This window comes from Alligator mississippiensis, chromosome 16, assembly GCF_030867095.1.
Source record: "Alligator mississippiensis isolate rAllMis1 chromosome 16, rAllMis1, whole genome shotgun sequence".
Taxonomy (NCBI): domain Eukaryota; kingdom Metazoa; phylum Chordata; order Crocodylia; family Alligatoridae; genus Alligator; species Alligator mississippiensis.
Window position 1 is genome coordinate 9235671 of NC_081839.1, and position 15664 is coordinate 9251334.

The 15664-nt window shown below is 57.5% G+C and overlaps 2 protein-coding genes across 5 annotated transcripts; one reads left to right on the forward strand and one right to left on the reverse strand.

The window, feature by feature from the left end:
• Positions 1-62: 62 nt before the first annotated feature.
• APBA3 (amyloid beta precursor protein binding family A member 3) lies at positions 63-13959 on the reverse strand. Of its 4 annotated transcripts, none has more exons than XM_014599831.3 (12): positions 13801-13959; positions 13104-13366; positions 10908-12188; positions 9977-10016; positions 8752-8897; positions 7370-7456; positions 6375-6533; positions 5625-5804; positions 4564-4776; positions 3764-3883; positions 2843-2983; positions 63-1216 (listed from the first exon to the last, which is right to left on the reverse strand). In XM_014599831.3, the coding sequence occupies exons 3-12, from the start codon at positions 12147-12149 to the stop codon at positions 1145-1147; spliced, it is 2400 nt and encodes a 799-aa protein (XP_014455317.1). In that variant the 5' UTR covers positions 12150-12188; positions 13104-13366; positions 13801-13959; the 3' UTR covers positions 63-1144. The 4 variants fall into 4 exon arrangements, with proteins under 4 accessions (XP_014455317.1, XP_019346780.1, XP_006269389.2 ...); XM_019491235.2 differs by having other exon boundaries at positions 13064-13366; XM_006269327.4 differs by lacking the exon at positions 13104-13366.
• A 132-nt stretch (positions 13960-14091) lies between these two features.
• Positions 14092-15262, forward strand: MRPL54 (mitochondrial ribosomal protein L54). The gene is made up of 3 exons (XM_006269333.4): positions 14092-14209; positions 14286-14448; positions 14945-15262. The coding sequence occupies exons 1-3, from the start codon at positions 14125-14127 to the stop codon at positions 15075-15077; spliced, it is 381 nt and encodes a 126-aa protein (XP_006269395.1). The 5' UTR covers positions 14092-14124; the 3' UTR covers positions 15078-15262.
• The last annotated feature ends 402 nt before the right edge of the window (positions 15263-15664 follow it).

Consider the following 15664-nt stretch of genomic DNA (forward strand, 5'->3'; position numbering starts at 1 on the left):
CAGCTGCAAGCTAGCCCCCGCACAGATGCTCAGGCAGGAGTCCATCCATGTGCAACCACCAATGAAAGTCCCAAAGAGCCTTTATTGCTGCACCCACCAACCAGGCAGGATAAAGTGACAGAGCTGGTGCTCCCTGGGGCAAAGTGAAGCCTGGGAATCACAGCCCCAGACACAGCAGCCCTGACTCTGCCAACAGCTCCCACAGAAGAATCTCTCCATGCATCCCCCACCCCATGCCCTGAGGAAGAGTTTGGCAACCACTTTCTGCAGGAGCTGAGCCTGACAGCAGGGCTAGAGGGAGCAGTGAGTCAGGGGGTGGAGCAGGCAGCCTGGACCAACTCGGGGGACAGCAGCCCTCAGAAGAGCTGCTAGCCCTAAGGCAGTTAGCGTTTCTGCCCTCAGCAGGGGGGCATGACAAGGCTGGGGCCTCTCTGCCTGAGGAGCAGAACGTCACAGTGTAAGGTCACAACCCAGGGCAGCCCGAGCCCTGCCTGAACATTACTGTGATCCAGCTCTTCCAGGGCAACACCCTGGGGACCACTGGTTCTGCAGCAGTAGCATTTTCCTGCTAACGCAACCTGCTGGGTTAAAGGTCCTCGCAGTTGAGACTAGGAGCATTTGCATGGGCTGCTCTGAACACAGAACTGCCCTGTACTCCAAGCTCGAGGGATAGAGAGGGAGCCAAGAGAGAAGCTCTCCCTACCTTGCTCTGGAGCTGTACAGAAAGGACCAGGATTGCACCCTGTCAAGATGGGCAACTTGTGCTGTGTAGAGCAGCTGAGTGAGTGGGGAGCAAGGCAGCAAGTGAACTGAGGTACAGGAGAAAGGCCAGGGCCACTGCGTAAGCCCTGAAACAATACTAAGGCCAAAAGCAGGGCGCCCTCACATGGTGAGGCTGCAAAAAGCACCTTCTACAAAAGCCCCAAGGTTTTGCCCTCATGTCCATCCTTGGATCTGGGGTGCAGGACAGGAGAGCCTGAGAAGGCAAAAAGAGTCAATGCCAGTCAGGGTGGGGGCCCAGCACACCCTCTTCTGGCCCAGCTCTGGCCTCTCTCGCAGGCAGCTCCTTCCTCCCAAACCCTAAAGTGAAGCAGGTAGAACATGTGCAGTGCCAGCCAGGCAGTCAAATGCAAACTCCTGCTCTTCAGAGAAATATGGGCTGCTCCTGGCCCGTCAGCAAACGATATGTGGAGGCCGGCATGGTCTTGATATGGACCTACAGAAACAGGGCCAATCAGCCACAAGAACTCCATTCAGATGCTCGCCCTGACTCTGAGTCCTGGAGAGTACAACCACTGCCCTGCATTGGGAGAAGGGACCCGGGGAACAGCTTCGTGAGAAGAGCCTCACACACCCTTGTCCCTCTCTGAGGTCCGCAGATGCTGGAGGTGCAGGCTGTACTTCCCTTTGCTGAAATGCAGCTACCCTAGAGCAACACTGAGCAGCCCTTAACTGTGCCCAGAGGCACGTGCACAAAGCAATGATGACAGGACACAAGGCCAGAACACTGACTTGGCTCAAGTGGGGAGTGTGCTGACCCACCGGAGGGATTCTCAATTATCTCCCAGGATGATCCCCAGGCTCTGGCTGCAGATGTGCAAGGGGCAGGCAAGCTGCTACACACCAGTATTAGGCTAAGTCCTTATTCTAGCCCCTCTGGCACAGGTGACTGGGAGGGGGGCATGAGAGGGGGGGCACATGCCCCCCCTGAGATTGGCCCGTGACTCGGCACTACTCGGGACGGGGCAGTTTTTTTGCTGCACAGGCCAGCGGCGTGTTGGGGAGGGGGGCACTAAACTGCAGCACAGAAGTAGAGGAGTAGATATGGGGCTTTTGGCCCACCCCAAAGCCTGCCCACAAATTGTGCCCCTCCAGACTCAGGAGACACCAGTCACCCCTGCCCACTGGCCTCCCTCCTCGTACTGGAGCTGTAGAGCACTGGTCCCCCCTGCATGGCTCATGGGCTGCCAGACCCCTGACAAAGATGCCTCAAGTTACATCACAGCTGACAGTAAAATGCAACACTGACACTGCTTCAGCATAGTATTGGCTCAGTTCTGCTGCCTGTGGGTCAGCATTGGCTGGGACTGCCGCTGCAAAGGGTTCTCCTGCTTTGGGGACACTAGAGCTCCTGCTCTGCCTCCTATGAGGGCTCACTGCACCTGCAGTTTCAGAGCAGGCTCACCTACTCTGGGGAGAGGTGGGGGAAGATTTTGCCATAGATCAGGGATGCTCAACCCCCAGCATGCAGGCCAGATCGAGCCCACAGACCCCTGGCATCCAACCTACATAGCAGGGTCAGGAAATTTAACAGCAGGGAAGCAGCGTCAATTAATACTACCACCCCTCTCCCACTTCCAAATTCCTAAGCCCCGTGTGGCCAGGCCAAGATCCCCCCCATGCAGCTGGATTGGGGCCAGACCATGCCCTGTCCCCACCCCCTGCACTGTTGGCCACACCACAACACAGTCAGATTGGGCCCATGGGCTGGATCTGATCTGTGGATGGGCTGAGAACTGCCCATCTGATCTGTAGGACAAGAAGGTTCAGCATTATTGCAACTGAAGAGAGTGATGGAGGGACAGGGGGACAGAAAAGGCCCCTCAACCCCTACATCCATTCTCTGCAGGACAGGACAGCCTGTGCCAGGAGGAGCCAAGGCCAAGTGATACCAGGGCTACCCTTCCAGCAGGGGTCACAGCTGCTGCAACGCAGGGGCAAGAGCAGAGCTGTGATCCTGCGATGCAACCTGCTGGGCCAGCTGGCAGGGAGGTGAAAGGAAGCGAGGGCAGCAGGAAAGGGGACTCAGCAAGTCCTGGGCCTGGCTGGTGGGTGGGCTCACCTCGCTGACTGCCTGCGTGAGGATCTGGATGATCTTCTCGTGTGGCGTGGCCACCACGCTCTGCCCGTTGATCTCAATGATGCGATGGCCCACGCGGATACCACCTTTCTCTGCGATCCCCCCTCTCATCAGGCTGCAGATCTGAAGAACAGAGAGCCTGATCAGAGACAAGGAGTGCCCGCCCCACGGAACCAACATCCCAGACACCGCTGCTGCCACAGGCCAGTGAGTCTCGCTGAGCCCTGCGTGGAGCCGGGAGACCCCAGACTCAAGGTGCCCATGCAGAGTCCAGGCTGTACTTCCCGCCCTGCTGCGCCAGCCTTAGTGCCTCCTCATGGCAGAGGATGGGGCTGCCTGCTACACATTTGCTTTTGGGGCAATAAGAAAGCATTGTGGGCGAGCTGGAGAGGAGAGTCACGGTCACCAGAGCCAAGGCCAGTGAACCCCCTGCACAGTTTGAGCCAGGCTTGCTGTGTGGAGGAATAAAGGTACCAGGCCTCCCTTCGCAGCCCAAACCTATGCTGCTCCCTGTGTGGGCAACACCTCATTCAGGACTGGGTAACACTCATGCACATTGCTCTACTTGGGCAGGAAACAGCTCTCCTGCAGCAGGAAGCCGCCATTAGTAACACAAGGCCACAATCTGTAGGGTTCCTCTGGCTGAGAGATCCCCCTCCAACACCAAGGACAGAGGCCAGCACACCCGGAGCAGCAGGTCTTAAGTTTTTGCTTCTTTCAGGGCCAGAAAGTCTCTTGGGCCACTGACCACAGCATTGTTTTATCTCCCCTGGTCTGCCTGGGCACAGAAGGGGTGTTTGGAGTTGCAGCTCAGACCACAGGTGAACCGGGCTGGGTGCCCCCCCAGCAGTCCTCCCCCCACACTTCCCCAAGGCTCCAGCCCTCACGTGCTCCCCTCCTCACAATGCCATTCTCCACGCAGAAGCCCAGCTGGTACTTGGAGTCTGGGCGGCGGATGATCGCTGTAGTGACAGGGGGGCAGTGCACGATGCTCAGGGTCACCTCTGTCTGGTGCTTCAGGTCCTGCCAGAAGCGAGAAGGGAGGAGAAAGACTCCTGAGCTCCCCTGAGAGCTGTTTCAAGGGACTGAACAACCCCAGTCCCAGTTCACAGTAAGGGACTCCTGGCTCCCAGGCCTGTACATGCTTGCAGGGGTCATCCGAGTAGCCCCAGCCTCCTTGGCCCAGCCCCACAGGTTCTACCCTAGGCTCTGTCCCCACAGTGCTGGGATGCTCTCCCCCAGGTCTCTGGATCCTCAGGATCTGGGCACAAAGTGTTTCGACCTCCCCAGTGGAAAAAGGATGACTCTCTCCAAGGATGCCCTTCACCTCACTGTCCTTGTCCCCTCACACTCCCCTGTGCCCTCACCTCACAGTCCTCTTCTTACTCCCAACCGACCACTGGTCCCACCACTCCCCTGCTCCCCAACCAGAGGCCCAAACTAAGCACTAGTGACATCCACGGCTTAACGGGCTACTAGTCCAACAAGAGATTTCCTCTGCAGAGCAGCTGGCTGTCCCCACCCACACAACACTCACCCTCTCATCCTATTTGCTACAGGACCACCTGCCAGGGCAGTACACTGGCCCACAGTGCTCAGCCTGGCTTGGAAGCCCTGTGAGCTAGCCAGCACCAGTGGCAGGAGAGCGCACAGCCCTATGTTCTTGTGGCTCCTGTGCTGAACTATCCCGCTCCAAGCCTCACCCGAATGATGCTCTGACACGTGCTGAGAGGCAGCCCCACCAAGCTGGTCCCATTGACGGACATGAGCCGGTCCCCGATGCTTAGTTCCCCGGATTTCTCTGCAGGACCCCCATGCATGAGGTTGGCGATGACCACGGTGGGTAGGATGGACCCCCAGCCCGACTCCACGATGGCAATGCCCAGGATCTCCCCCTTCTGCTTCTGGATACAGACCTGCATGCAGGACAGCACATTATGCACCACAGGGAGTCCGGGGGCTGAGCTGGCTCTCGGCAAATGGACTGGTCTGGTCCAGCTGAATGCCAACCAGAACACAGTGCCTCTGGAGCTCAGCCAGGGACAGGACACAGCGCAGGCACAAGCCATGCCAGGCTTGGCCTCCCCAGCCAGAGGCAATGAAGGGAAGAGGCACAGCACTGACCCTCTGGGGTCTCAGCCAATCCTGCCCTGATTTATTCCAGCAGAAGGCCTGCCAAGCCATACAGAGCCAGGCTGGCACTGGGGAGTCAGGGGGTTCACAGCCACTCCAGTCCAAGTCCAACCCAGCAGGAGACTTGCTGGCAGCAGGTTATGAGCACTAACCATGTGGGACCCCCACTTACTCTAGTTCCAGCCTCTCCCCACAGGAAACACTGTGAGACATGGGTTGGCAACCTATGACCCACAAACCGGATCCTGCCATGGAGCCATGGCTTCAGCAGCATTTTGGACTGGAGGGCTCTCCCTGCCCTGTGTCTCAGTCAAGTGTTGGGGCTCCAGGGGAGGGGGCTTTCGCCATACTGTGCCAATGCTGGGAGTTGGGGAGAAGTGGTGGCAGCAGCTGGGTCCTATCATCCGCCTGCTCCCAACTGAATTGGGTCATTCATCCCCCCTGCCAGACCCCACTGCGGGGGAAGAACAAAAAGGGGCTCTAGTAAGATTCATGGCCACTTCAGTCCTAGCCTCTTCCAGCAGGAGGCCAATTCCCAGAACCAGGGAGCCCTTCAGGGGGCCAAGGTAAAGCCCTTGCTGCAAAACGGCTTGAGCACACGCACACAGACTTGGCCATGGGCTGTTCTTACCTCCTTGCAGTTTTCCTGCTTGGAGAAGTGGGCCAGGTCCCCATTATACAGCTCCTCGTCCTCTGGGCTGTGGCCCTGCTGGCGGAGTCTCAGCTGGCTTGGGTCAATGCTGTTGACTTGCAGGAAGTGCTGGTAGGCCACGCTGAAGGCCTGCCCAATGGCCTGGGCAATCAGCTGTGCCTGCGGAGGACAGCATCTTGGGTCATTTGGAACAGCTCAGCATGCAGGGGTGTGGTACTAGGAGCTGGGGTCACTTACCTGCACACCTACTGCCAGAGCCCAGTGGGTTGAAGGGATCAAGCCCAACCCAGTGCCTATCCCTTTGGTCTGGACTCCCCCAAGGGAGACAGTCACAGACTGAAACCCTGCTACCCTAGCTATAGGGCAACCTGCGACCCACGGGGCTAGGACAGAGCCAACTCTGGACTGCTCCCCACCTGGCCCAAGGCACTTTTGCAGCACAGAACTACCTAACCCTTCTCTTGCCTGTGCTGGATTCCAGGAGGTTTTGAACCCAAGGGTGTTTGCAGTAAGGTATGCAACCCTTATCCCTCCCAGACCCACATACAGGTACAACCACCAGCATGGTGCCTGCTGGAGGTCCAACAGCAAGTCTCCTGGCCATGGCACCTAGGACCTCAGGGCTGACCCTTGTACCACTCCCTGCGCACACATCCTGCATGATGAACTTCCCAATGATGCACCCCCCAGCCCCACCTGGGTTTCATGGGGGAGCCCAATCACACTCACATCGGCCGAATGGAAGACATGGCAGATCATCTTATAGAGCCGCTTCTCCCCTGAGGCTTCTGTCCGCCGTGGCAGCTTCCTACGTGCCATCAGCACAATGATGCTGCCAATGTCCGCGATGTACGAGATGGTCTGGAGCGGATGGTCCATCATGGCCTCCTGCAGGAGGCAGCATTATGTAAAAAACTCTGCCAACCACCATGGGCAGCTGGAAAGGCAGGACGATGGCAGCACAGGCCATAGGAAAGGAAAGTTTAACTGAGGAGGACAAGGCTCTTTTGGCTATTTAAAACTGACTTAGTTGATTATGGTTAGCATCTGTATGACTCAAACACACAGCCAAGAATCAAGAGAAATCCTATCTCTGGTAAAGTTTCAGCATTCCTTCAAACAAAATCCCTCATTCCAGTTTTCCAGGTCCTGCAGAGAGCTACAGAAAAGCCTGTAGGGACAAAACTGTGCATGCCTCATAACAGAGAAGGCAAATTCTTATTGGCCTTCTCTATCTACTGTGAAGCAGCAAACCAGCTGAATTACACAGCTGCAAAACCCTGTGAGCATACTCAGAGTTAGGAAGTCATCTGATGTCTATGGGGGTCATCGCATTGTTCTGGACCAGGTTTGAATTATATTAGACACACACATGCACGTATGCACCCACCCATTTAAGAAGTGGCTGATTGCTGCAGTAGCTGTGTGATCCTCACTGCGACCATCTGAAGTGCTTGGAGTCCCTCCCAGAGGAAAGGTGCCTTTATCAAGATCTGAATATGACACGAGACACCTTTCCCACGTGCAATCGTCACTCAGTGCAAGTGACATGGTTTCACACTCAGGACGGTTTCTGACATGGGCCAAGCACCTGGCTGAAGCCAGGGAAAGCTAGGTGCAGAGCAGCATTTCCTGATGGAATAGGATTCCAGTAAGGATAGGAACATGCCTGCTAGCCCCAGCAGAGAGACCTGCCTCATAAGGATATCACATTTCCTACGCACCTGCGTGTCAGCTGTAAGGACCTTGATCCTCTGCGTGGAGACAAACAGATCCACCTCTGTCATGGGCTGGGACTCTCCCTCGGGTGCCTACAGCACAAGAACAACAGAGCACCTGCGTAAGTGGCTACTTACAGTGCCATGGCAGGCAGGCAGAGCAAGGGACTTGAAGCCAGGACTTCAGAGGTCTCCTTTTCGCTCTTTCACTGACTGTACAATAGCAGGACAGTCCTGCCCCCCTGACTGGACCCCTGGAAGACAGGGTAATGATCCTGCCCCTGGAAGATGAACAGATCACAAACAACAAGCACTCTGAGATGCTGTAACAGGAAGGGACAGACATGGGCAGTGGCTACCATGATTCACAACCTGCTGGCAGGCAGGAGCCACAATCAGGAAGCTTGCCTCTCCCTCTCTGCCTCAGCTTCAAAGGACTCATGCCCAGTATCTACAGGAAATGCTTTAGGTGGTCACACCTGAGTCCCATGATAGGGTGTTATCCTTCCCTTGTTACAGGTAGAGAAACTGAGGCACAGAGCAAGAGAGTGACTTGCTTAGTGTCACCCAGCAGAGGAGGAGGAACACAAACTACCAGGCCTGTGCTCTAACCACTAGCCTATTCTCCCACAATGCCCTGCATTCCTAGTGCTGGAATCCTGTTTAAATCTATCCTCACCTGCTCAGACAAAGGGACCTCCATGTCCAGCTATGCTCTGCTACTGATTGCACAGGAGTGACCTGCCTTGGATGCTGCCTAATCCTGCTTCATGCAGACTCCAATACAAATATTGCTCTAGAGTCAGGTAAAATCAGCAGCAGCCTCTTCTGGAGCAGCAAGGAAGGGTGGCTCATTCCCGTACCCCCTATAAAGCCAGTTGTTGGCATGGCCCAGCCTTCACCAGCTGCATGCAGTCTAGAACACACATGGGAATGGACAAGCCACCCAAAGCCAATACCCATGATTGCCTACTATGCCTGCTCCCAGGCACAGCTTGGCCTAACTCACCCTGGGAGCTCATCTCTGACAGGCAGGGGTAGAGAGGACTGAAGACGGATGAGGGCGGAGGCTGCAGTCTGCATGCCTGGGAGAGGGCAAGGTGTGTGGGGATGACCATCACCATTGCTCCCTGGCTGGCCTAGGAGAGTGCTGCCATCTCTAGAAGCCACTGTAGCTGGCATGCCCCAACCAAGCTGGGCTACAGCTCCCAGCAGGCAGGAGTCCCTGCTTTGCTCTGGGTGGCTCCCCATAGTGACCTCTCACAACAGCTGCCTGCAGGTCCTGGCATGGAGGACAAGAGCTGAATATGAGCTGCAGCTGCTCCTCACTCAGGGATCATGGACTTTGCTGGGCTGCCGATACCCAGCTCCCTCTGGCACCCACCCACCTTGATCCTGTCCACAGCCTCCTGGGCCTGCGCCATCCGGACACTGGTTGGGGGGTTCCTCTCCGAGACGAGCTGCGTGGAGCCCAAGTATTTTGCTCCAAAGATCACTCCATCCAGTAGGTCCTCTGGGTCACAGGGACCTGGCACTGAAGCACACAGACAGCCATTAGCCAAAACAGGACTCCCCCCACACCCAAATTAGTCCTTGGAAGCAGCAGGCCTTGCCTCTCTCAACTGCAACAGCCACTGTGGGTTTGGAGTAGGGTCTCTCTCCACCATGCTAGGGCCTTTCATCTCGCAGCCCATGTGCCAGTGGCCAAGTATTCCCAGGTACCAGCATACCCAAGCATTTGAGTCTAACTCAAACCTCCCCTGAGTGTTGCCAATGCTACTGCTCCTCAGTCACCCTCATGAGCCAGATCAGCTCGGGCACCAGCTGCCCACTCCACTGATCCACGCTTCTGGAGGGAAAAAAAATGCAGAATGGGGCCCTCTGCCAGGGCAGCTGCCTCTGTCTCTGGGAAGGAAGGGGGGGGGGGGGGACACCCCTGCTTCTCCCTGAGATGTTCATCTAGAAGGCCCAGTGACTGGTTAGCTGGAGCTGGGCATGTTGGACCCCACCTGGCAACTCCTCTTGCTGTATTTGTTACTGGAAGGGCACATCAATGGCCCCAGAAACCAACAGCACCAGCAGCAGCTCTGCCAGCTCCCATGACCGCCTTGCTTGTGGGCCTGAGTCAGTACAACCCATTTTGAAGGCAAGAAGGGAGCTCAGTCTCTGTGGCTACTTGGGTCCTCAGCATCCCCACAGAGGATGACCCCTGTAGAGACAGCAGAGATGGGGGTTACATGCCAGGATTCTGGACGTAGACCTTCTACACTTGTTCTATACAGGTGGCAGATTGTTATTTCTGACAAAAGCAGGATTCAAACACATGACCTGGAGCCATTGTATTCTATTCCTGCTCCCCCAGGCTGGCCCCTCAAAAGCCTCCTGAGCTAGGATGCCACAGACACTCCTGTCATTGTAGCCTTCCTCTCAGTGTACGTCTAAGTACTCTGGGGGAGAAGATGCCTTCCCCAGTCCCAACTGGAACCCACCCCTGGGGCCTGAAGCACCCCAGAGACAGCAGAACCACAGCAGGTGGACTGGCAGTTTGGACTCCAAGGAGACAATGCCATGAATAGCTGGCTGTGCCAGGTAGTGAGCAGTCAAGCTACTCACCCTCTTTGAAGGCCGGATAGGAGGACAGGGATTCTTTAGTCTGTAAAGCAATCATGACGTCAGTTAACATTTGCTCCTAGAGCCAGGGGGGCTCCGCAGGCATGATGCAATTGCTAGCTGCTAGGAACCAGAGCCACTGAAGACGGAGTAGGAAATAAGAGCCAGCAAGATAAGCTGGAGGGGTCCAAAATGCTGAGAATTGAGAGGGATCATCTGGGGTGGGAGGAGAGCGGGTAAGGGGAGAGACGCCGCGTGAGGAGGTATAAGGAGCAGGGAGGGACAACAGGTAAAGGAGGTGAGGGGGGCCCACCTGAGGTTGGGGAGAAGGCAGTGGAGTCATGGAAAGGCCCTGGATGTTGCGTGTGTGGGATGCAGGCCTGACCCTGTTTGCCTACAAGTGGGAACATGGAGCTGCTGTCAAGCAGAGGCCTCTGGTTTAGCTCAGCAGTCACAAGGAGTATGTGCTAGGCCTGGCTGAGCCAGCAAGCCTGGTCAGCAAGGTGCAGCCAGTCACTCTGGTCAGCTGTGAGGACAGGGCTGGACAGAGGGCACATGCTCCATTCAAACATGGCTAGCCCACAACACAGCTCCCCAGACCTGCTCTCTCCACATGGGAGCCGAGAAGATAGGATGTCTGCGAGTCTCATGGCAGGGGACTGAAAAGGTCTGGGCTGGCCCTTTCCAGGGCTCTGGGATTCCCAAGCCATCATGCAGGATACTGGGCTGTGCACTGCTGTGCACGTGATAGGAGAGGAACATGATGGGCAAAAGAAGCCCCCTGCACTCACAGGAACCTTTGACTCTCCCCTAGCGTACCCCAGAGAGCACCTCAGAGGAGAGGAGTTAGGGCAGCTGCTCTCTGCATCCTTCCCCCCTCAAGCTGAGGTGTTTTCCCAACCCCTTCAATGCCTCAGGCATGCAAAGAACTCACAGCTGCACCCCCGCCGGGGGTCTGCTCTGGTCCTTGGGTCCGAGGTGGGGATGTCACTGTCCACGCAGGCTCTGGAGGGCCGTCCCAGCTACATGGGGACAAGCAGGCAGAGTCTTCCTCACAGACACCCTGGTGCTGATACCAATGGCAGGAGTCTTCTGTCTTTGAGGCGCCCAGCTCCACTGTGCTTTCATCCACCTCCAAAGCCGTGGGGTTTTCTTGGGACTGCAAGACCCCAAGGTTGGTCCCAGCCAGAACATCCGACCTGGCAAGGGGTGTTTCAGTGTCTGCCTCCACTGGGAGCCCTCCCTCATAGCGCAGGAGGCTCAGCAAGTCCTCCCTGTTGGCCTCTGCAGACAGCAGACCATGGCACTCCCGGCTTCTCCAGAAGCAGGTGGAGTGCGGGGCATGGCAGGGTTGTGTTGCCAGGCCTCTCCCTGTGGCAATATGCAGGGGGCAGGGATGACATTCATCTAGCCACCCCTGACAGATGCCGTAAGCCTCTGAGGCCCCTTTGCAGGGAAGCATAGCATCTCTTTCAGAACAGCCCATGCCACAGTCACCCACTTCCGAGGGTGGCAGCAGGCCATCCTCCGAGGTGGGCGAGTCATCACGGAAGCTGGGGTTGAGGGACTGGAGCTGGGCGAGGAGGCCCTGGATCTCTAACTGACCGTCCTCATCGTTATTGGTCCATTCCTCACCTCCCAGGCAGGAACCAGCCTCTGGCTCCTCATCCAGATCCATGCAAACCAAGTCACTCTGTCCTGAGCTTATTGGGCCTCTGGTTCCCGCTACCCTCCGAGGGGGTTTCCAGTCTGCATCCGTCCCAGGTACTGTGGCATCCTCACTGCTTTCCATCGCTCTACCCAAGTCCCTGCAAACTTCTGCATCTGCTTCCTGGAGGTCCAATCCCAGGAGAGTCACTGAGCTAGGGGCTGTATCCAGGCCTCCCAACACTATGTTCTCTGTGCTTTCAGAGACAGCCACCTTCTCAGTGGTAGCATCAAGACTCAGCTCTATGTCAGAGTCAGAGGAGTTAAACTCAGAGCACAGGACACTGAAGACTGAGCCAGGCTGCTGGAAACTATGAACACTTTGCTCTGTGGTCTTTGGTAAGTCAGATTTTGTCAAGGCACCTTCTTCCAAGTCCATGGCCGGAGGCTCCAGGAGCTCCACAGGAAGGCTGCTGAAGCTGGGCACCAAAAGCGTGTCTGTTTGAAACTCCATGCTGTTATCCGTCATGGCTGCTCCTGCCACCACGCAGAAGAATTTCACCCTACACTGAAGACAGAGGGAAAGAAGCACTTGGCATTAAAGATGGGCACCACTGACCAACAGGGGACAAGCAGCTTTGTGGGCCACAGCTTCCACTGGCCTTCAAAGGAGCTGCCCCTTTCAAGCCAGGAAGGAGCTGGTGCTGTGGTTTTTGGATGGAAAGAAACAGCAGAGCAAAACTAAGCTGAGCAGCATTGGACTGACAAGAGTTTGCCAAGCTGGTCTGAAAGAGCAGCTCTGCAGAATCCCTCCTCGCACAGAACTCACATGGACAGCACTAGACAAGTTTGCAGACCCATGCTGGAGTTGTCTATATTACAGGGGGGGCTGCTGATGCTTTCACCTGGCTGAACTATTGTGGACAGCCCCAATCAAGATGCAGCAAACACCATCAAGGCAATTTCCTACCAACAACATTATACCAGCTGCCACAAATCGCAGCAGCTCTGTTGGCAGAGCTGTATCCAGAAGTGGGATCTTTTCACACTTCTAGCTGGCCCATCCAGGCTGCCAGAACTCTGCATGTGGTCTAAGCCTGTCTCTCTGGGGGTGACGATGCTGCAAACAAAGATGTGCTCTAACTTCTCTAGCTGGAATTAGAACAGCAGCAAGGACAAAACAGTTCATTACTTGAGTTAGCAACCCAAGTTCAACCCCAAGTAACTGCCTTCAGTTAAAACCTGTGTCTTCATCACTGCTCTAACCTGGGTTAGAGAACCTGCATAAAGAACGTGGCTTTTTATAGCGTGAGCAAACCCCAGTACTTAGTGTAGCATGAACCTGATCTAATGAACGTTTGCAAAGTCCACCTTGCAGACTAGCCAGTTTCACTATCCCCGATTTACAGATGCAAAAATTGAGACAGAGACATTGGGGCTAACATTTTTCAAAGGTCACCACTGATAGAGGCGTTCGTGACACCTGGATTGATTATTCCAGAAGTGCTGAGTCCGCACAATTCCTAATCAGCTCCTCGCAGGCTTCGCAAGTCGGGCACGTAAAAATAGCTCTTCACTCGACAAAGATTGCCTTGCGCGACCTGTCCGAGTCAAAGAGTAGGCGAGTAGCACAGCTACACGCGCCGCTGCGAGGCCGCATCATCCACCACAGGTCCTGGGGGAAAACCTCCATTTCCAACGGAGGGAGTGGGGGCGTCCAACCCACCGTCTCCTTGGGAAGTTAAACTGAAGGCGATATGATGAATTATTTTGGGGACAAAAGAGAGTTTTTAAAGTCTTTTTTGCATATCTCAATATTTAGATATGTAGAACGTGGGGCAGGCAGGACCAGCCCAGCCACCTTACAAAGCCCGTTTCTCCCCCTAGGTTTTAACGCTGCACCTTGACACGCACAGCGCGGGCCGCAAAGATGTTACAGCCCCGGGAGCAGCCCTTCGCCCCCTCTGCAGAGGTCCTCCCTCCACCTCTGGGCCTACCTAGGCCTCTCTGCCGTCCCTCCAGCCCCGGGACCGCCTCGCCAGGCTGGCAAGCACCTGGCCAGAAGGGAGGCTCTGGCCGGGGCTGCTCTCCTCCCCTGGGCAGAGCCCCTGCCCCCCTCGGGGCGCTCGCTCTGCTCCCACCCTGCCCGGTCCGAGCTGCCCCGAGCGGCCAATGCTCACCACGGGGCGGTCCCGGGCCCTGGGCACGCGCGGGCTGTCAGGGGCTCGTCCCCGCTGCAGCCGAGCCACGACCTACTGCCGCACCAGCCCGGACCGGCCCCGCGCGCGAGACACCATGGGGGCTGTAGTCCAAGGACCACGGCAGCGGTGGCGCGGGGCACCACGGGGTATTTATAGGCCGGGGGGGGGGGGCATAGCGGCGCGGGGCACCACGGGGGTAGTAGTCCGGGGGGGCCATGGCGGCGCGGGGCACCATGGGGGCTGTAGGCGGAGGGTCATTGCGTCGCTGGCGCGGGGCATCACGGGGGCTGTAGTCCGCGGGCCATGGCGGCGCTGGCGCGGGCCGCGTGTGCGCGGGTGGGCGCCGTGTGCAGGGTCCCCGCCAGCGGCTACGCCAAGAAGGCGGGGGGTGAGCGCGGGGGGGGACGAGGAGCGGGGCGGGGGAGGCGGCCCCTACGTCCCGCTCACGCCGCTTGTGTCCGCAGCCTTGAAGGTGAAGGTGAAGGGGCAGGCGAAGGAGCAGGAGCCCCAGCAGGGCCCGGAGGTGTGCACGGACCCCGCGGTGCTGGCCACGCACGCCGTGGGCGTCAACTACTACAAGCAGGGCCCCGAGGTGGCGCTGAAGGACGACGCGGACTACCCCGACTGGTGCGTGGCCCGGCCCGGCCCGGCCCGGCCCGGTCCGACTGGCGCCCCGCGCCGCGTGAGCCTGGCGCCAGCCCCCCCCCCCGCAGCGCCCGGGCCAGGAGCGGGTCCAGCACCCCCTGGTCGGCTCCGCCGTGTCCCTGGGCCGTGGGCACCGCGACCTCCTGCGGGCGCCGCGTGGACGCTGCCCTCCCTGTGGCGTAGACCACCGGTTCAGTCCCCAGACGTGGGAAACGCATCGGATGCGATGGGCACCGAGCCAGCAAGGGGGGACGCAGTCGCCGCGGCTCCACGCGAGCGGCTCAGACCCCGACTCTGACCGGGGTTAGGCCTTCTGCCGGCCGGGGGGAGTGCCACGCGACGGGCCGGCACTCGCCGCGGCCGGAATAGCGCGAGTTACTGCCCAGCACTGCCAAGTCACGCCGGGCATGGTGGAGCCGGCGGGTGCTGTGTCAGTGCTAATCTGTTCTCTCTCCACCCCACGTTGTTTGGCTCCCAGGCTGTTCCAGATAGACCTCGGCCCGCCCAAGAAGCTGGAGGAGCTGGACCCTGAGACGCCCGAGTACTGGAGGCTGCTGCGGAAGCTGAACACCTGGCACCGAAACAAGATAAGAAAGAACAGGACATTCTAGGGAGGGGGCCCGCGTGGCAGACTCCTTCGGTGCCCTCCTGTCGGGGAGGGAGGATGCACAGGGCTCCAGGAGAGAAACTGGACTTTGCCCTAAATGACAGGAGACAGGAGCAGCTGGGACCTCTTCCCCAGCTTGCGTCTTATTTTTCCTGTAAATACTGACAATAAATCACTTGTGTGATAAAAGATGCTGCCCTTTCTGTCCTCCCACCCATCCAGGCTGTTGGACCAGGGCTCTCTCTGTCGTGCATCCAGGTCCCTTCATGATGCAGTAGTCACGGGCATGGAAATCGAGCACTCTACTCTCTCCGTGGCTGTGGTGAATGTGGCAGGTGCAAGCAGTGGTGCTCTCGGTTACCTCGCTCTGCTGCCTGGTACAGAAGTGAGATCCTCGTTAGAGGAGCAGTATTGCCAGCCCCACCATGCCAAAAATCATGAGACGAGCTCTTAAAAAAATCAAGAGATTGGCACAAATCGTGAGATGCTAGTTTTGAAGTGTGTGGAGAGGGGCAGGTGTGGGGGGGTGTTATTTGTGAAGGTGTTGGGGGGTGTGGGGGAGGGGTTGGAGCCTGGAAAGGGGGGTCCCCA

Bases quoted from the DNA above. Each gene is read 5' to 3' on its own strand.
- APBA3 (XM_006269327.4), bottom strand. From the start codon at position 12,149: ATGACGGATAACAGCATGGAGTTTCAAACAGACACGCTTTTGGTGCCC. The intron at 10,017-10,907 runs GTGAGTTCTTTG...ATTGCTTTACAG, and splicing joins CCCCCGGCGGGGGTGCAGCT to ACTAAAGAATCCCTGTCCTC. The intron at 1,217-2,842 runs GTGAGCCCACCC...CTGTTTCTGTAG, and splicing joins TCACGCAGGCAGTCAGCGAG to GTCCATATCAAGACCATGCC.
- MRPL54 (XM_006269333.4), top strand. From the start codon at position 14,125: ATGGCGGCGCTGGCGCGGGCCGCGTGTGCGCGGGTGGGCGCCGTGTGC. The intron at 14,210-14,285 runs GTGAGCGCGGGG...TTGTGTCCGCAG, and splicing joins CTACGCCAAGAAGGCGGGGG to CCTTGAAGGTGAAGGTGAAG. The intron at 14,449-14,944 runs GTGCGTGGCCCG...TTTGGCTCCCAG, and splicing joins GACGCGGACTACCCCGACTG to GCTGTTCCAGATAGACCTCG.